At 37.8% G+C, this 20,681-nt stretch overlaps 3 protein-coding genes and 1 pseudogene across 3 annotated transcripts; 1 reads left to right on the top strand and 3 right to left on the bottom strand.

Annotated features, from left to right (window-relative positions):
• Positions 1-2,548: 2,548 nt before the first annotated feature.
• On the bottom strand, positions 2,549-4,917 carry LOC128857863 (uncharacterized). Its single transcript, XM_054093663.1, has 8 exons — positions 4,754-4,917; positions 4,159-4,332; positions 4,027-4,096; positions 3,883-3,962; positions 3,644-3,826; positions 3,475-3,576; positions 2,675-3,400; positions 2,549-2,627 (listed from the first exon to the last, which is right to left on the bottom strand). The coding sequence occupies exons 1-7, from the start codon at positions 4,757-4,759 to the stop codon at positions 2,816-2,818; spliced, it is 1,200 nt and encodes a 399-aa protein (XP_053949638.1). The 5' UTR covers positions 4,760-4,917; the 3' UTR covers positions 2,549-2,627; positions 2,675-2,815.
• A 241-nt stretch (positions 4,918-5,158) lies between these two features.
• LOC128857865 (AH receptor-interacting protein) lies at positions 5,159-6,727 on the top strand. The gene is made up of 3 exons (XM_054093665.1): positions 5,159-5,518; positions 5,579-5,928; positions 5,989-6,727. Exons 1-3 carry the CDS (start codon positions 5,255-5,257, stop codon positions 6,329-6,331), a joined length of 957 nt encoding a protein of 318 aa, XP_053949640.1. The 5' UTR covers positions 5,159-5,254; the 3' UTR covers positions 6,332-6,727.
• A 953-nt stretch (positions 6,728-7,680) lies between these two features.
• Positions 7,681-9,397, bottom strand: LOC128857864 (BLOC-1-related complex subunit 5). Its single transcript, XM_054093664.1, has one exon. The coding sequence runs from the start codon at positions 9,121-9,123 to the stop codon at positions 8,146-8,148; it is 978 nt and encodes a 325-aa protein (XP_053949639.1). The 5' UTR covers positions 9,124-9,397; the 3' UTR covers positions 7,681-8,145.
• A 9,477-nt stretch (positions 9,398-18,874) lies between these two features.
• On the bottom strand, positions 18,875-19,563 carry LOC128857478 (heterogeneous nuclear ribonucleoprotein 87F-like; annotated as a pseudogene).
• Between the last annotated feature and the right edge of the window lie 1,118 nt (positions 19,564-20,681).

The following is a 20,681-nucleotide window of genomic DNA, read 5'->3' as shown; positions in this document are numbered from 1 at the left end:
CGGCAACGGCATAAATTTCCGCAAGGCAATACCAATAAACCGACGCCGGAATGGATAACACTTTATAGTACGCACAAGCACTTGCCAGGAAACGGAAATACGCGCCAAAAAGTAGTCACCCAGAAAATACCAAAAAAATTGGGACCAAAAAACGGACCAAACAGTAGGCACCAAGGAAACATAACGCCAAAAAGTAGGCACCAAAAATATATTTCCTACAAGTCTGCACCAACAAACCAGCGCCAAAAAGTGGGCAGTGTTAATTCTCAGTAGAAATTAGCAACCACAAGGAAAAACTCGGGAAAAATAGCCTAAAGTGTATCTAATATGTATAGGGTTTTTCAGTAAGAGAACTTTTTTGAATAAAACACAAACGGTTTGACTTTTTTAACTAATTTCTTTTTTTATTATCGAGTTTGAACATATACATTTAAGTATGAAATTCGATTTCTTTTGCATGACCACCGCGTGCACGTTTTACGAAGTCCAATCGTTGAATCCAATTTTCGACCACTCTTTTGCATAAATTGGCCGAAATTCCAGCAATTTCGCGTTCAATATTGGCTCTGAGCTCACAAATCGTCGCCGGCTTGTTACTGTAGACCAATGACTTCACATAACCCCAAAACGGGACGGCTTGTTAAATGGACCGTAAAATGGTCGTAATGCTCTTAAAGTAGCAGCAACAGAACGATTATTTTCATAAAAAAATTGCATGATTTGCAATCGTTGCTCAAGTGTGTAGCGTTCCATGATGAAATGTATACTAATGAAGTTTACAAATGACAAGCGAAAAATAAAAAATATTGCGTCGTTCGCCCTCCCTATCGGAAAAAAGTTGAAGCGTACCTATTACAAACCCCTATATATAAGGTATAGCTCTCTCTCTCCTTTTCCTCTACCTTATATCTTTTTTCTCTCAAAACGTTGCATGGCCTTAAAATTGTACTCTCCATTCTCGCTCGTCCATCGACGCCTAAGAAGTTTCACTTCAAAAAAAAATGAAGCAAATAAAATGGAAAACAACGAGCTTCGCAATCACTTAATTTTATTTTGTCCACAATAATTTGTTTCATTTCAGCATCGCTGTCAAATTTCCATTAGCAATTGTATTTTTCTGGCAATAACAGCTTTCTTCATATTTTACTTGCTTCTGTCCATGCATGTTAATAACCAAGCAGTACAAACATAAAACACAAAAGATACCTTCAATGCTTTCGATTTGTATTGCGGAACTGCAGCAACGGTGGCTGGTGACTGGCGCCTGGAGGCAGAAGTGCATACATACTTCTATATTATTGCTTGATTCCTACACCATTTTTGGGTGTTTGGCCGAGCTCCTCCTCCTATTTGTGGTGTGCGTCTTGATGTTGTCCCACTAATGGAGGGACCTACAGTTTCAAGCCGACTTCGAACGACAGATATTTTTATGAGTAGCTTTTTCATGGCAGAAATACTCTCGGAGGTTTGCCATTGCCTGCCGAGGGGCGACCGATATTCGAACCAACGTTCTCTCTGTGAATTCCGAATGGTAATCACGCACCAACCCATTCGGCTACGGCGGCCTTATTATACATATGACTTCAAATAAACTTTTTATTAAACATTTTATCTACTTTATATTTACTTACATTTTCCATTTTAATCTCTATTTTTATTTAATTCAATTTTATTTTAATTTAGAACTTTGACTCAATTGGCAAATTAGAATTCGTTTTTCTGTTTTTCTCACTCGAAAATCTCTACAAGTAGAAATTTATGCAGTTGTTGTTGTTGTTGTATCAGTAAAAACTGGCAACTTCCCCTCAAAATGAAATGTCATTTGGCGCTCTCATTTTTCCCTACTTTGCAAGTTTTTTGGTTGCATGAACACCAAAACGTGATAATTTGTAACAATTGATCCATAAGCAGATCTAATATTTCAATATTTCTTGCCTTTATAACTGAATTGTCAAAGTTTGCAAATGTTTTATCCGGCACTGTATGTAGCTTTACTTAATCTTATACCAAACACCGGGCTTAGCGCCAAGCCGCGTAAGATGCGAAATGCTTTGCAAACTAGGCGCGCAATACTAAGACTATTTTTATGCTTATAGCCCAAACAAAAGGATTCAATAATGCAACTTAAGCAATATAATTTACCATAAATTATTAGTACGTTTCTTTTTTAAATGTAATAGTTACATAGATGTTGAGCGAAGTGGTTGTTAAACTAGTCATTTATAAAATAGTATACATTTGAAGGGGATCAACTTTGTGGGCATGCATTAATGGGGAATACCAAACTAACCTTAAATTGGATATTTAAATGAAATATACATAAATACATACATACATACATATGTATACACTTTTTAAATCTTAAAAGTAAAAATAGTTTATACAATACATTGATAATTGCGTATATGTATGTCCTATTGATGAAACAACTGTTAAAACTATGTATGTAGTGTAATGTTTAAAGTAATATTACATCAAATTGTGACTTTATAACAAATAATATTAAATAACATATAATACATACATCAAAAAAAAAAAGGATAAGCACATCCCAAAGTACCAAAGTGTGTACACATACATAAATTATGTAGGAGTTTGTTAGCGAAGTCAGAGTTAAATTCGTGAATCTAAATAAAGAAAAAATGAAGTATACAAAAAATATATACATACTTACATTAAAAAATAAAAATGCGTGTTATTTGTGCAAATACGTTTTTTTAACCTTAATTTCAGTAAATTATCCTAACAGTACGGTTTTATAATGAATTTAATAATTACTTAATGCAATTTTTCAGCATCTCATATTATTTCAGTGTCACTTTTTCGCCTTACCCCGCACGCCACATTTATATTCGACTAAAATTTTTAACAATTGTCCATTACGTTTTAGTAGCGCATTCGTCTCATCTTGTTTCTTATTGCGCTCTTCCATAATGTTACACACTCGGTTCAATAAGTTTGTTGTTTGTTTAAGCATATCCTTCGTTTCTCTCACATCATTTTGTATTTGTTCAACGGCATTAGTTATGCGATTCGAGAATTTGAAGGATTTAACTATTGGTGTTTGCTTTAAACGTTTCTTTCTGTATTTATCAGAAGTTTCCGAAGTTTCATTAATACTTTCGAAATTGTCATAATCACCATCTTCATCGACGACGTCGATATCGAAGGGAAAATTTTCAGTAGCACTATTCGTATGCGATTCATTGAGTAATTTAATTATATCATCAGTGTTATCGTCGATATCTTCAATTTCAGCAAAAACATCATTTTGCATATCGCTGTTGGACGTGTTATCCTTTTGATGCGCTTGTTCTGTTGCTGGAAAATCTTCTACTATATACTCCTCGTATGTACTCTCATATGATCCGGAGACCTTAACCTTGCATTCGCTGTTAAGCTACGAAGAATTTAGAAACATACGAACACGTATATATTTTTATATACACGTACAAATTTTTTCACAGCCCCTACCTCGTCATTTTTCTCTTTAGAAAGTGCTAATGGTTTCCTTGATTTCCGTGTATTCTTCCGTTTTCTTCCACGTTGTACGGTATACAGGTTCAAATCGACGTGCTGTTGTGGTTCCAATGAAAGTTGCATTAATAAATTGCAATAAAAAACAACAATGGCCATAAAATACCTTTCGCCACTCCTCTTTCGGTAGCTTAACACCATCTGGTATATTATTTAACTCATCTGCTATATTTTGCCATAGACGCTGTCTTAGCGGTTCGTCATCCTCAGATGAGTTGATAAATAATAGCCTTTGTTTACTTACGAGTTCATGCAAACGTGTTAATTGCCGATCTTTCGGATCTAAATACTGGACGAAAAAAATTATAATTCACAAATCATAGTTCACGATCAACCGTAACATACAGTAGCGCCATCATCATAATCAGGCTCACTAGCAAATTCTTCCTCTGTTACATTTATAACAAAATAGTCATCGTCTGCCACTGCAAGAAATTGAATGATACAATTTTTTCTATACATCTGTAAATATTTGTTATAGAATTGTACCATCTTTGATAATGCGTTGCTTTTCTTCCTCCAAATATTTGCCGGCATTCAAACGCCAAGCATTGTAACTCTGAAATTGGAAGGCTTTGTAAAAAAAAACCTTCAAGAAATAGATTTAGTGTGCGTATTTACCCGCTTCCAACCCTCCACGTCTTTCTCGGCACCTTGCATTTCGTTCAGTTTCTGCGTTATAACTTGCCATATGCGCTGCCGGATGCTGAAGTTTTTGCGCGTTAAACCGACTTTGTTGACATCAATGAGCTTCAGCAGTACGGCCAGTTGGTCTTTGGTGCGTATTGAGCAGGTCTAAAATGGGAAAAATACACATAAATTTGTGTTGTTTATAAAGCCTCTCATAATTTTTTGGAAACGTTGATGGTTACTACTCCTTAATCGAATATACTATATCCAGGCCATTCCAGTAATGTAAGCTCGACTATCTTGTGAACAACCTATAATTGCCGGCTAACTCCCTTATTTCCGCATATTCACTTTAATCACCATTAACGCTAAGAAGCGTCCAACAAAGAATACAATCACATAAAATATGTCAACAAACTCAATATTAAAATCTAATCCATTTTAACGTCTAAAAATTAGTCAAATTTAAAAAGCATGGTCTGCTTTTCGTGCGACATTAAGGAAAATGGGAACTTCAGCACTCTTGAGTTACACCGAGTTAGTTCCGTATGACAAATACGTGCACACATCCCTCTCATTCACTTACCGCCATTTTAAGTTAAAATAGAATAAATTACGCTCGTACTTAATTAATAACTAAATTAAATTATTTGAAATGCTTCTTTATATCCTTTAAATGCATTTGCTTTTATGAAACTTATTGCACTACGGTGCAGAAAATTTTACGCACTTCACATACACATTATCAGAGTTGTATCGGAAGAATTGGAAACGTTCGGAATGCTTTGTCGATGCTATTCTAATTATGCGAAACTCTCATCAGCAATACCAAAAAACTGGTAAACATTATTTAAAATGTTACTATTGTTTTTTTGCCCATTAAATACAATATAATTTTGGAGGCACGAAGAGTAAAAAGCAATCAATTAATGTACGCAAACTTTCTTCTTATATATTCCATTGTGAATTGATACGTAGAGTAGAAGCAGCTTTATTTTAGTAATAAAATAACAGTACAACTTTATAAACTCTCATTGGATATCCTATTTAAGCCAGAATAACTATTTGAACACTTTGAAGCGGAGACATGACTCCTTCAATCGACAATGCTTTAATAACAAAGCAAATGCTGCATTCCGGCAAAAAATTCATTCCGTTGAAGGCAGGCACCCGTGTAAAATTCCATTTCCAGACGCGTAAGGTCGACGATGGTTTGTTGCTGGACGACAGCCGTGAAATGGGTCAACCAATGGAGTTGGTGCTTGGTAAAAAGTTCAAATTGGAGGTCTGGGAAGTTATTGTACAAAAAATGGCACTTAATGAAGTTGCCAAATTCACCGTACACAAATCGGTGAGTAGCCTGTGTATGAAATTCTGCATTGCAACTTTCTAATAAGAAGTGATTGTTCAGCTGGTTACCCAATACCCCTTCATATCCAAAACATTGCGTGATGTCGCCAAGAACACACAGGAAAGACGCCATTGCTGTGGAATGACACTTCAGAACGAAGGTATTGGTTATAAAGACCTGGATGAACTGCTTGCTAAACCAAGTGATTTGGAATTCATCATCGAACTATTCTCAATTGAGCTGCCAGAGGAGTACGAAAAAGAACGTTGGCAAATGGACGACGAAGAAAAGATGAACGCCCAAGCGATACTACGTGAAAAGGGCAATCAATTATACAAAGAGAAGGAGTACAAAGAAGCTGAAGAGTGCTACCGCAAGGCTGTAGGCATGATTGAACAGCTTATGACAAAGTGTGTAAATGAAAAATTCTATTGCTTGATATTATTCATATGTAATTATGTATATTTCAGAGAAAAACCGCACGACGAAGAATGGTTGGCTTTAGCTGCGTTAAAAGTACCTTTATTATTAAATTATGCACAGTGCCGTCTTTTAGATCTTGATTATTATGCGGTCATAGAACATTGCACTGAAGTGCTTGAGTTAGATAAGAACAACGTTAAGGCGTTGTTTCGACGTGCCAAGGCACATGCTGGTGCGTGGAAGCCTGTAGAAGCGCGAAATGATTTTCTCAAAGCCGCAGAGTTAGATCCAGGACTAAAAGCCTTAGTAAATAAAGAGTTACAAGCCATTGACGCGGAGCAACGTGCACGTGATGCAGAGGACAAAAAACGACTGCAAAAACTTTTCTAGAAATTAAGCATATGAACTATACATACCTAGATATGGTTATAATACTTGTTGCATATTGGTGTAAGTTGTTCCTTAGCTCTTGCATTGACATGTGTTGAGCCGAAATAGAACATCGAGGAAGTTAATTACATTTCTCAAGTAGAACAACTCGAAATATCACCTATTTCAAGATTTCGAGCTTAGCGCAATAACAACTACTGTTGATTGTATAGAATAATTAAGACGAATAGTAAATTTAGTAACATATGAGTTGACGCCCAAGAAGAAATATATATTTATAAATATGTATATACGTGTATGTATGTGTATGAATTTGTTTTAACAATGTTTATTTTACCTTAGTCTATGTAACTAATACGAGGAACTATAAATAAATTAAAATTAATCAAGCAATTAGGGGGCATCCATAAATTACGTGAGATGTTTAAGGGGGGGAGGGGGTCGAGTCAAATCTCATCTAATCTTACGTTGGAGAGAGGGGGGGTCTCGGCAAATATCACGCAATTTTTTTTCTGATTGAAACAAAAAAATTGTACATGCTTAAGATTTAATCTCAAGCGTAATCGTAGTATGATTAAGATCATTTACTAATTCGTTCGAAAGAAAATAATTTCATTCATACTTCGACGTTATACATTACTACTGTCAAACCACCATATTTGTTTTATACCAAATAGCTCAATTTAATCTGAATTTGCGGTAAAGTGTAGCCCGTCGGTTGTTTTCGCTCCACTATGAGCCGAACGCCCTATCACTCAGGTTGACGTTTGACAATTCCGGACTTTAAAGAACATGACGGAAAATCATTTGTTCCATTTCTAATACGCGTACCGATTCAACCGCTGAATGCCTTCATCAGCACGCCTATTGATCTCTATTGCCCAAGTATACGTGATGATTTAGAGAAAATATGCTGCAGTACATGCGGTATTTACTTCGCATCTATCACAAGAGCTGCAGAGCACAGGAGAGCAGCTCACATTGCACCAGCTAAGCAAGCGCGTATGTTCCGCAAAGTGCGACCCTCACGGATTGTCACAAGACGAGCTAATGAGTTACTGTGCGCAAGCGTCAACGGCTTAGAGTGGCTAGATTAGAACGAAGTTGAAGGAGCACATGATTTTACTGAAAATCATATGGACATGTTGGTCCCAATACTCTCTCTTGAAACCGCGCATGATTCTCCATGGACTGAATTAGAGTAGATATTCTTTTTTTAATCGCAGTAGTTACGATTTAAGTCTTCTATTGTTACATTTTTATTACACTTATAACTCTCAGCAATATTGATTACTAGTCTTAACTAGTCGTAAATAAAAGCACGAAGCAAATTTTTTTTCTTTTTACAATAACAATCCAACACGTTTACATAAGAATCCCACATTTTGAAAAATCTCACGTGAGATTGGGGGATGGGGGAGGGGGTTGAATAAAATCTCACGACATCTCACCAGGGGGGGAGGGAGGGTCAGAAAATTGAAAAAAACACCTCACGTAATTTATGGACGCCCCCTTACTTTCATGGTTCTACATTTATTTATATTTAACATTAAACCTTAAGGATATATAATTTACAACAACGACAAACCGAACTTATTAAAACAGAGACCAATGTTACTTCGTATTTACATTTTCAAAACAAACGGAAACACAGACTTTCAAATCACACTTTTGACGGCAATCAAACCTAGAAGAGTGGCTCCTCACATCTAATGGAGGTAAATATTGCTTATCCAGCGGAAACGCCTCGCCGTGATTTTATTAACGCTCATTTTGAGCAACAATTTTTAGCACAATATTGCTGCTCTGCCAAACTACATGCGCGTTAAACGTCCACTACCTCCACCGGGTGCGCCCTCGGCTTCGCCGCGCAGTTTATTATCATCAGTGCGCCAAATGAAGGGCTCTAAGCGATCTTCTACGTCAAGGAAATTATTTATAGCCTCCAGATTGGCGATATTGTCATGTAGTAAAGAGTTGCAGCGACTTAGCTGCTGTGAAATAGTTCGCACCTTGGCAAACTGCTCCGCATATGCGGCATAAGTCTTTTGCATGTCAACGAAAGACGCGAACAGTGTCGTTATAGAATTGCTTACCACCTTTGTGCGCTCGACAAGATGGTTTTGCTCCTGCGCCACCTGTGAAGCGCATAGGTTCAAATGTGTCTGCATACGGCTGGAAATGCTCACTAAATGCTGTGAATTTAAACGCTCCAGCACTTCTTGATCGCGTGTAAATGCAGCCGTTGCAATAGAATCACGTAATACTGGCAGGAATTGTGGAATGTTACGCAAACGTGTCAAATCGGCATCAGCATCATAGTCTGCGTCACGCGCACCTGGTTTAACAATAACTATTGTGCCTGAAGTAGATTGCGGACGCTTTGGGGTAGCACCAAAAGATTTACGTATCCCTGTGTTGCGCATTATGCTATTCTGTTGTTGATGACGGCTATGTGGCTTGCTGCGTATTTTCGGTGAGTCACCAATCGGGCGATCCGTATACGAGACGTAAGGTAAGTCGGAGCATACACTCAGTGGTGGCGAGGGTGGGCGACTAAGCTCTGCCGAGTTAGTTGGCGAAGCAGTTGCTGCTACTGTTTCAACGATATGTTTGCTGCCGCGGCTTAAACTGCCGCTACTGGTACTTTGTCGACCAGGACGCCGTTTTGCGCTGCCAGTGGGTGTGGCACTATGTGATTGGCGATTGTTGCCAAGCGTAATTTTCAAATCGCCTTCAAAAATTTCGCGTCCATCTGCCTCGGCGCGCTGTTGAGAATGCTCGGCACCCATGACACAAAATTGGTTGCGTTATGTATTCCTCGGCGCCTAAAGGATTTTGTTCTATCGATTTTTCTGTTTGTGTGCGACACGAATATGATATTTTAACTTAGTTTTCAAGTGTTGATATTTCATCACAAGATACACAAATTTTGATCATCGCTATAAGCTTTAAAAATGTTTAATAATTGCATTAATTTATTATGCTATATTATATTGAAGAAATATGATTGGAAACAAAATATATCAGGAAAACAACTAAAACCTTGGAGTATTTGTTGTTTTCGTGCGTCAGCTGTTTACTATTTGTAAGTTCACAATGAGTTTTAGGCATTAGCATTCACAATAAAAAATTCATATGAAATTTTTCAACTGCAATGAAAAAAATCAGCTTTTACTATATATTTTTGCTTGCATTAGGGCCTTCGCACACGGGTCGTATCGTCAGCGATACTACATTATTTTTTAATGTAGCAACGATGACGATACGCTGCTTGTCCGCACACTATGCAACTAGCTATAGTGCAAGTACGAGTTGTCAATATGTCGAGCGAAGCCGACTATTCAAAATCAAAATACTTACACTGAAATCAAAAACAAACTACAAGCGTTTAAGATATTTCACGATTCACATTCTTAAGGCGAATTTGTTAAAGATGATATCAATAAATCCGATGTATTTTTTCTATCGCCGTGTCTATGTAGCTGTCAGCACAGAATGAAATGACAGAACGTATTTTTAACATTCAAATTTGTAATTCAAAAATTGAATTTTTTTAATTTTGAAATTTATTTCAATTCAAAAGATTTTTCAAAAATAAATGATAAAATGACAAAGTTTGTTTTAAAAAATACCGGGGTTAAATAGTACCATTTTTCAAGGTTCCAATGGAGGAATCAGAACGATTGATGTGGTCCAGATCATGCCGAATACAGCTTAGGGGCAATGATTTTATTTGTTGTGACCACTTTTCCCGTGAAGATGTAGTGTTCCCAGGTAAAAAGGCAGATTACTGGCAAAAATCATTCTATTCGCACCGTTTTCGCATGACTCCATTTCAAACTGTATGCCGGCCGTTGAACGTGGTTCGTTACCTTCTTTGACAGAAACAATTATAACGCAGGTTAAAGACTGCGAAACGCAAACAGAGTAAGTGTACACACGCAAATCGTGGGCTATTGATATTTTAATTTTCCATAAATTTGAAGCTTTCAAGTTTTGGAATCTTTGAGTGAGGAGAAAATATTTAAGCTAGAAAAAGAGCTCAAGAAATTGAAGGCGGAATATCGAAAGTTAACCTACATGTTGAATGAAACGAAAGCGGTAATGACCAATATAAAAGAAATATTCTCCGAAGGACAAATTCATTTTTTCTTTTTAATGAACGAGGGGTAGTGTCATAACTATAAACTTATTATAGATCAAAACGTGAAATGGTCATATACGGACATTTCTAATGCCATATGTCTGAACGCAATGGGGCCAAGAGCATACAACCACTTGTACGAGAAGCGATTTCCACTTTCATACGATTGTATTTGTTGTTGTCCTAGTGCCACCACCTTTAATGAATACGCCTTGTTGCTTCTTTATTTTGATTTGTCCAGTGACTTGTGAATAGATTATCTATGGTGAATAGTCCATAGCTTAACAAGTGCGTTAGGTTCAAATTTTTTATTTCCAGTTCTTAAACATTGTTTGGATTTGAACTCTATTGTTAAGAATTTAATTTCTTATTGAAATGATCAAGAGCGAGGTGGAAGTATTTATCTGACGCATTCCTTGATAGATATTTACCCTGTCATACAATTGGGGGAACCTACAATTTCATTTCTGCCGAGTAGCGACCACTATTAGAGAAGGCTTTTTCTATAATTAGCAATTTCATGCTCGTAACGCGCATCGAATGCAACGGCCGAACTTAAGACAATAATGAAAAAAATGTTACTGGAGATTTTAGATGAAAAAACAAATAACTTAACTTAACTTAACTTAGACGTATGGATGTATGACAACGAAAGTTTTAGCTAAAACAACATAAACTTTACAATTTCGTTTATTTTTTTAGTGTTGCTGGTTTTTTTTTTAACGTTTGATTGATAAACTATATTACAAAATTTTTTTAATAGATACAGATAATTTTCTGACTCAAATGAATCCATAAACACAAGTAAATAAAAATATATGATTTCTACATAACATAGATATAATACTTTTATATTAGAAAGTTAAGTAAAAATGATTTCCAGTTCCAAGATTTTGGAATTGGATCCCACGTTTTAAATTTATTTTGCGTTATATTAGATAGATGCGCGGAATGTAAGCTCAACATCTTGGCGGTCGATATCAAAACATCCATTATGAACATAGGTAACACATGGGTTGAAAAGTCCCGGGCCTAACAAAGAAAACACGTTTTTTTTTTTGTTCAAAATTAGCTTTATTCATCAACGTAATTTCCATCAAGAACAACGCAATCATTCCAGCGCTGCTTTAACATTTCAATAACACTTTGTGGAACAATTTATCTTTTGCCTCAGAATATGCATCAGTTTCAGCGATAATCTCTTCAGTCGAGCGAGCATTTTTTTAGGTCTGCGAACAGCCAGAAGTCGAACACGGTGGTTATGGGAGCAATTCGAAGTTTTGCCATTGTTTTGATTGACTTGTGCGGTGCGTTGTCTTGATGAACCAAAATTGTGAGCAAACGCGGCACCCACTTTGAACAGAGCTTTCCCATATTCAAATTCTCACGCAATATAAAGCCAACTCATTCCTTTGATATAATAACGATGTCAGCTAACTCCACCAACTTCACTTCTTGATCATACAAAATGATTTTGTGGTTTTTTTTTATATTTTTTGGTGCTACCGCCTCATTTGGATGTCCACTACGTTGTGCATCATCTCTCTACGGTGTCGCTACGACCACGTTTGAGGTCAGCAAACCATCGTTTTATTATTGCTTCCATAATACTTTCCACGTCATTGTATCGCTTGAACGGTATTTTTTCTTTTGATGGGGAAAAAAGTGTAAAACTAAAACAAGAAATTCTGTTTGGTTCATTATTTTGAAAATAACAAAAGTATCGTCACTCTTAGCACAATAACTCACGAACTAATGAATAGAATATCATGAAATTTCAGCAGCTGTCTTTTTAACGTTAGTATGAACTGAAAATGAGGTGAAATAAATAATAAAACCAGTGTCGTCTATGTGTTATGCCCGGGACTTTTCAGCCCATGGGTTATGTATGCAGTGCAATTACAAAGAACAGTACACAACCGACCTAATTGAACTAAGCTGGGCAATCTTCAAAAATATAATGATTATAATTTATTATTTGATTACTAGCACATGTGTATGTATGTGCATACAAATATTTCAAAATGATTGTAAATTATCGCTTCCTTCAATATGCTAATGCACATATTGTAAATTTAATTCGCTCAACTCGTATGTATAAGGATGATGACCTTTATATGTATGTGTATTTACTTAAATGCATATGCAAAGCTAGATTACCAAATCTACACAGCCACACTCATAATAAAGCAATAAACAAAAAAATATGCAAAAATATTTTAGCTACATCTACGTCGTCCATATGTCCATATACATATATATACAAAATATGCATGTACACATACACACTATATGTATTTTTTGTGAGAAAATAAACTTTTGACTATAATTGCTCTGCCCTCCTTCAATCAGTCCAATATCTGAAGTTTAATAGTATAGAGATAAAGGAATGTACAGTAGAAACTCGATTCTTGCACGTAATGAAAACCGGGCTCGGTGCGAGTTTCGAGGTTGTCGCAAGTGGTGAAGTTTTTTTCATACAAATGGAAATAGTTTTTGTACTGTTTTTATTATATTCATTGAATAGACTTTAAAGCGATAAGATCAATTCGAAATTAAATAAATTTTCGATTTTGGTTTGTTTTGTGCACACTCGCTTCATCAGTCCCACACTTTTTCTGAGCCTCTGCAGCGTTATACGATCGTTTAAGCAAGCATTGCTTTGCTCCGAAACATATTTTGAAAGCTGATATTGCCTCTGCCAATGTAATCTTATTCGTATTTAGCATCATGTCGCTAGTCCTGTTTCGTCGTCTTCATTACATTATTCTTCACTTAAAACTGTGCGTTCTGAATGAGCTTCTACAATCCATTGCTCGATTTCAGATTGGGAGAGTTGCTGCAATGACTCTACTTCGAAAGCGGAATGATATCGTCACAATCCCAGTCAGACGCTTTTTCAAACAATTTTTGAAATGATGACTGAATTAAAGAAGCGTACAAAATACAGCTAATCCAAGATTTGAAGCCGGCTCATCCATCAAAGCGTCATAATTTCAGTCGTTGGGCTCTTGAAAAACTCGCCGAAGATCCGCATTTTGGGACCCGCATTTTGTTCAGCGACGAGGTTCATTTTTGGCTTAATATATATATTTAATTAGTGCGTACACCCTTTTTGGATGTTTGGACGAGATCCTCCTCCTAATTCTGGCGTATGTCTTGATGTTCCACAAATGGAGGGACCTACAGTTTCAAGCCGATTCCGAACGGCAGTTGTTTTTTTATGAGAAGCTTTTCCATGGCAGAAATACACTCGGAGGTGGGACGTTGCTTGCCGAGGGGCGACCGCTATTAGAAAAACTTTTTCTTCATTTTGGTCTTTCACCGATATTCGAACCTAAGTTCTCTCTGAATTAAGCGAAATTACCGCATTTGAGCTGAAGAGCAACCCAAGGCCATTCAAGAACACGCATTACATTCACAGAAAACGGCTGTTTGGTGCGGCCTATGGGCTGGAAGAATCATCGGCCCATATTTCTTCAAAGACGAGGCTAGCGTTAGTGAATGGCAAACGCTATCGTACCATGATAAACGACTTTTCGATGCCGAAAATTGCAGGCCGTGATCTCCATAGCATTCAGTTCCAACAAGATGACGCTACTTGCCATACATCCAGTGAAACAATGGATTTACTGCGTCGTCGTTTCAATGAGCAATTTATCTCTCGTTTGGGACCACCGAGACCGTGTGATATTACAGCCTTGGACTTTTATTTGTGGGGGTGTGTAGTGTCTAAGTGCTTTGTGGATAAACCAGTTTCGATTGAGGCATTGGAAGTTAGCATTACTAAAGTCATTTACGAGATACCGACCGAAGTCCTCCAGCGAGTCCTCAACGGCGCAGTTGCGGCCAACATTTCAAAAGAATTATCTTTAAGAAATAAATGTCATGAGTGGTTCTACCCAAAAATAATAAATAAATTAATAAATCAATCTACTCATAAAATACTTGTCATGCGGTTTCCCTTTATACTTTGTTTTATGTACATTCAGTATAAAAAGTACCGGAATCGTTCAATAAAACGTAAAATAATTGTTTAATCATCAAAGATTATTTGGCCGCCTTCAAAATAGGCTCAATTTGAAGCAATACACATATGCCAATGATTAGTCCCGTCGTCAAAGCACCTTTTGCTTAGCTCCTTCAGCGAATTCTCGTTAATGGCCTCCATCGACTCATAGCGGCGTTCGCGGAGTGGCAATTTAAGTTTTGAAGTGGTTTTCAAAGGTCTCGACTCATGTGGATAGCGCCATTCAGCCGCCTGTTGACTGGTTTGCATGTCAAACACATGTGCCCACGTCTCATCACCTGTTATGATGCGATGATGAGCTGGATAAATTCATGGGTCCGAATTCACTTGTTCAAGCATGTCTTCAGCCACCTTCTTCCGATGAAATTTTTTAAAGAAATTCAACTATCTTGGAACGAGTCGAGCCCAATTGATGATGTAAAATGTTGCGAATTGATTCGTGAGACACGCTAAGGTCACGAGCTACCTCCCTCAAACAAAATGAGGGTTTTCCAGCACCATTTCCTTGACTTTGTCGATGTTTTCATCCGTTGAAGACGTTGATGGGCGACCAGATCGGGGCAAATCTTCCACGATTTCTCGGCTCTCTGCAAAAGCTTTATACTACTCGTAGATCCATGTTTTTGATAAAGCACACTCACCATAGGCCTTCGCAACATTTTCAACGATTCGGCACAGGAAACCCCGTTCAAAACACAAAATTTAAGACAAATTCTTTTTTCGATGTTTTTACCCATAGCGAAAATCCCAAAGAACACCTGCGGTTGACTGATATAATAAAATGCCAAAAACAAGCTAAAGGACAGATTACCCTCAAACTCTGCCACACTATAGAGGGCAGTTGTACCAACATTCCAGAAGAAAAAAAATTCAGGCATATGTGTAACGCGTGCTTTTTAATTGAACGATTCCGGGTACTTTTTTGACAGAATGTATGTATATATTTTTCATATAGTCTGTAATATGGTCGAATAACTATTTTTTAGCATCTTTTGTCATAACCAACAACTCGCCGTATGTCAATCCGATTGAGAGTGTCTGGTAATACCTAAAATCATTGGGTTATCTCTGTATATTTCGAAACTTTGATATATTGCACCGGCTAGGATCCAGAACTGCACAACAAGCATGCGACGTGGAAGGGAAGTAATGACACCAAACAGAGGAATAAATTTGTATTATTCGTAATTAATAAAAATATACTGAAATTAGGGTATGGAATTGTTAACAATTTTATCTCAATTCTTATCATTTGCAGCGCGGTAATGGCTTGAATAGTGCAAGTACTGTATGTACATATGAATATACCAAATTATTCATGTCAAGTAAATATTCCTGTTATCAATATCGCATTTACAGATAAAGTTTTATTAATAAAAATTAACATATGTCCATACGTATGTACATCTGTATGTAGCTTCAGACAAGAAATGCAGAGTAATATACTTGTATGTATGAGTGCAAGTTCGTTTGTTTTGTATGAACTCATTACACATAATTCTTTTGCTGCTCCACTCAACCGCAAAATGTGTGTAATTGATACTTTGAATAACTGGAGTGAGCAATATCCATTTCCGTGAATACACACAAACGCCAACATTTTCACTTAATGAATTGCATTTGCAGAAACAGAGAACTAAATCTATAGGGCTGTCCAAACAGAGGTGTTATTTTAATATTCAAAGAAAAATGCTATTTTTTAATATAAATGATCGTATGTTTATTTCATTATAAAGAGGAAGGAAAATAACATCAGGCAAATGACCACCACGACCACGCTTACCTTACAGGACAATATCCTTTTCATGAAATTTTCCATAACCGAATTGCAAAGTGGCTGTCCTAGGTCCTCGATAGCCTCACGAATTCTATCTTTGAGGTTTTGAATCGACCTTGGGCTGTTGGCGTAGACCTACAAGGTGTTAAATCACAACATCTCGGGGGCCAATTGTGATCACCTCTTCGAGAGATAACACGGTCCGGAAACTTTTCCCGTAAAAGATCAATGGTTTCGTTTCTTGTGTGGCACGTAGCGCCGTCTTGTTGGAAATAAACGTTGTCCAGATCAATACTATCCAATTCCGGCCATAAAAAATCGATGATCATCTCTCGATAGCGCAATCCATTCACCAACAACACCTGTTATTGGAAAACCCTTTATATGCAAGCAGAAAAATGCCTCTTTTTCAATTATTTGTTACATTTGACTTTTATTTGTTACTTTTGCCAGTTGTTTAGGCCGAGTTTCTCCCCCATTTTGTGGTGTGCATTTTGATGTTTTCTCAGAAATAGAAGACCCCATTGTTTCACTGTGCTTCTGGGCATCAAATGGTTTTCATGAGCAGCTTTCGACTGATCGTTGCAATGCAATATTGAGAATGGTGATCTGAACGTTCTCATTAGTTGATTTGTGTTCGTCTGATAGATGATTTTTCGTAGCAGCTGATTTCTAACAACTAAATAATTTTGAGTGTATTTTTATGTTTCGTGCTTGCAATAGGGTAGCCGTGACAGCACTTATAAGATCTTTCTATGTACAATTGATTTATAAAGAGCATTTCTCAAAGCTGTTGAATTGATGAGAGAGAAAATAGAGTGTCGTATAGGGGTGAAGCTCATATCTATCCTCTGGCCCAAAAACGTGATAGGAATAGCAATAAGGTGCCTTAGGAACAACAAAGCCCTTGATCGACGGTAGATCATCTGGGCTGTTCAAACCCGGCAACGAAGAGCTGTAGGTGCAGATGTACAAATGCAATTTGGTCCGCTGAATGCATGTTTGAGAACTACAACTTTAGTATACTCTGACCAGTCCATAAGAAAGCAGATCCTACAGTTTAAGCTAATTGCCGATGATACTATCTGAAATATTGTATCCCATCTTTAATAAATTGATTGGCGCTTATCAGAGTAACTTCGGCTTGGAAAATCCAAAAGTGACGAGATTTTCTTAGCTAGAATCCACCATTAACCCCACACAATTCCAGCCTGGAAACCAAACTAAAAACAATCTTTGGCAACAAGTGCAACTTCGGGCTCGATAGGCAGCTATAAAGCAAATCACTCTCTCGACGGAAACAAATTACGCCTTATAAATCTCTCACCATGCCCATTTATGTATATAACACAGAGGCGTGGATGATGCTTAACAAAGATGAAAATAACTTGAGAGCATTCGAGAGAACTATTTTCCGCAAGAGCTATGGCCGACCGCTATCGAAGGAGATGGTAAGATGAATTGTACGTGCTTTTTAGTGGGATGGCCACAATTATGGACATAAAGCTATAATAGTTGCGCTGGTTTGGACATGCAGAAGGTATGGACATGATGATGCTCCGCTTAAAAGACGGGGCATAGTTAGAGAGTGAAACCAAGGACACACAGGAACCTGCTCGTATGGCAGTCAGTTCTGCATACCGAAATTACTCGGAGTTCTTTCACTCAAGCGCTGTGGCCCCAGTGCACGACTATAGTACGCTAAACCTCATCCCTCGTCTATCGTCACTGGAGCAGCTCTCTGCAGTAAGGCTGGCCCAAACATCTCCTTTTAGGGCTGGCCTGCAACCGAAGTTTATTTCTGCCGCACCTCCCAAAGACGGCTTCACCCGAAATTCAAACTAGATGTAATCACTGCAACGGGTGGTGCCATTTTAAAACCCGAGGAGGTGTTAGGACTAACAAGGTGTGGACCACACGATTTGTGGTCAGATGCTGTTATTTTCATTGGGTGCCCAAAGCCTCCATGGTCTTTACTTCACACAATGGCCCGCTGCTTCCGTTAAGCACTATAATTGGAAACTCTACGGAACCTGAAATCAATCAAGTCAAATTCTTTCAATGGTTGGTGCCCTCTTCGGAGATGCTCTGGCCTACGCACCGCTAAAGATTGGATATGTAATTTCGCTGTCCCTCTACTGTAGCGCTCTGCACCCTCAATCTTTCTCTCACTATCAGGGCACAACAGCATCAACAACGGCATGCACAGCAGGTCCAACCTCTCGCGTTCCGTACACCCGATACGCAACCCTTCTCCCCAAGAATTGTAAGCTCTTACAATTTAACTGTAATGGACTCTCGACATCTGGTCCGGACGGTATCAAAATGCTGATGCTGAAAGATTTAGATCCGGCGGGAGTAGACCATATCACAAAGGTATTCAAAATGTCGATGGCCCTCTTAATATTCCTGAAGACTCTATAGTGGACTTTGAAACTTCAAGCCATCTTACTTTCGTTCTTTACAAAACATCTGACCCTAGCTAAACATCAGCATGGTTTCCGTACAAGATCACTCACCTAACACTCTTGTCCCTTTCAAAAAAAAAGTATGTATATATAAAATTATAAAATACAAACCCTTTCCCTACTAAACCAACAAATGCCAAACTATTTTCGCTCTAGTTTTACAGGACTGTCTGTTATTTCCACCCCATACTTAATTATTATGTTCTCCACCATCATCGCCACCTCGGGCGCCTTGGCCAAGACCACCGATTCCATCACCACCTCCTTGGCGTTCCATATCCTGTTTGGCGATAGGTTTCTTCACATCGGGGACTTTGTTTTTTATGGCAGGATTCGTTTGCAGAATATTTCTTTCCACGGGGTCATAGTTATCAAATTCGATAAACGCGAATGCACATTTCTTTCCAGTTTCCTTGTCTGCAACAATATTTATTCTGACAATGTTACCGTATGATATGAAGCATTCATGATGATCATCGCGGGACTACCAACAAACAATCTTTAACAGTTTCGCCTGCATTTGAACGGCACGCTTAGGTTCCACTGTACGTCCATCAATTTTATGAGGACGAGCGCTTCGAGTATTGTCAATAATCTAAGACTAAGAATAAGTAATGGAGCCGAAACCCCGCGAACGTTTTGTTTTACATTACAACCACGGCCACGATATTTACCCATTTCTCAAAGTGGGCTTTTAAGCCATCGTCTGTAGTGCCACCAATGAAAGGCTTTCGTAATTGTTCAGGTTCACTGATAGGCTCGTCGTTGTAATTTACGAGTTTTCAAGTTTTCGTTCTCCATATCAGCCATTTCTTTCAGATTTCCTCGCTCCTCGAATACTTCTTCTGAAACTGGGTGTACTGTGTAAAACTGTTAAAATTGCAATCACAACTACTAACTTTATTAATTAATTCTAAACGCAAAATATTTTAATAAAAGTTGATGCGTACCACATCAATAGTGTGGTAGTGGTTTGAGAAAAATTAAAGAAAGAAACACTTGGTGGTCAACAACACGCGTTGTTTTCAAGCGGCCCCCCATCCAAGTACTAGCCGCACACGACGCTGCTTAATTTCGGTGATCGGTGGCCGATGTCTTCAGTGTGGTAAGGCTCAAACAGCATATTTCTCGGGCATACCGTGGATGAGACTGACGATGAGGGCTTGATGAACTACTAAAACAATAACAAGCAAAACAAAATTCTGGTGTTTCTAGGTGTTTCGCCGAGTTCCTTCTCCTATTTCTGGCGTGCGTCTTGACATTGATATTTTTTACGAGGAGTCATGGCAGAAATACACTCGTAGGCTTGCTATTGCCTGCCCGGGGACGACCGCTATTAGAAAAAACTTTTTTCTTCATTTTGGTGCTTCACGGAAATTTGAACCTACGTACTCCGAATGGTAGTCACGCACCAACCCATTCGGCTACGGTGACTGGCAATAACAACAACACGTAAAAAGCCAATGGTAGGATCAGATGCGGAGAGATCAGTCTAAATCTTTGTGTTTTTTTCAATTTTAAAATTTTTATTTATTTTTTTTTATTTAATTAGAAAGTAGTAGAATCTGGCAAAGATCAGTGTAAATTGGCGAAGTTTTTAGCACTCGACACAGGCCTACAAACGGTTATGTTGCCAAATAAGAATAATAATTATAGGCTACTCTACTCTGCTTCTGGCGGATAGCATTAAGGGGCGGTAAATTCGAAGAAATGTGAGGTGACAATAGATTTTACTCATAATCCGCCACTGATTTTTATACTCGTACATTAAGATTGTATCGGCAAGAGTACTTTGTGTTTGCTGCGAAATAGTAAAATGCGGTAAGATTAATTAATTTTCGCGATAAGTGAAGCGTTAGATTATGACGGTTTTGTATATATGTGTTTGTGTACAGGTAAATTATATTGGCAGGCCTGCAAGAGTGACG

Source organism: Anastrepha ludens, chromosome 3 (assembly GCF_028408465.1).
Source record: "Anastrepha ludens isolate Willacy chromosome 3, idAnaLude1.1, whole genome shotgun sequence".
NCBI classification, from domain to species: Eukaryota; Metazoa; Arthropoda; class Insecta; order Diptera; family Tephritidae; genus Anastrepha; species Anastrepha ludens.
The sequence above is the reverse complement of the archived record's forward strand: the minus strand, read 5'-3'. Positions and strand labels throughout refer to the sequence as shown.

Coding starts and splice junctions, on each gene's coding strand:
- LOC128857863 (XM_054093663.1), bottom strand. Junction 3,963..4,026: donor GCAACGCATTATCAAAGATG/GTACAATTCTAT, acceptor AATTTCTTGCAG/TGGCAGACGATGACTATTTT. Junction 3,401..3,474: donor CTAAAGAGAAAAATGACGAG/GTAGGGGCTGTG, acceptor AATTCTTCGTAG/CTTAACAGCGAATGCAAGGT.
- LOC128857864 (XM_054093664.1), bottom strand. CDS start 9,123: ATGGGTGCCGAGCATTCTCAACAGCGCGCCGAGGCAGATGGACGCGAA.
- LOC128857865 (XM_054093665.1), top strand. CDS start 5,255: ATGACTCCTTCAATCGACAATGCTTTAATAACAAAGCAAATGCTGCAT. Junction 5,519..5,578: donor AATTCACCGTACACAAATCG/GTGAGTAGCCTG, acceptor GTGATTGTTCAG/CTGGTTACCCAATACCCCTT. Junction 5,929..5,988: donor ATTGAACAGCTTATGACAAA/GTGTGTAAATGA, acceptor TGTATATTTCAG/AGAAAAACCGCACGACGAAG.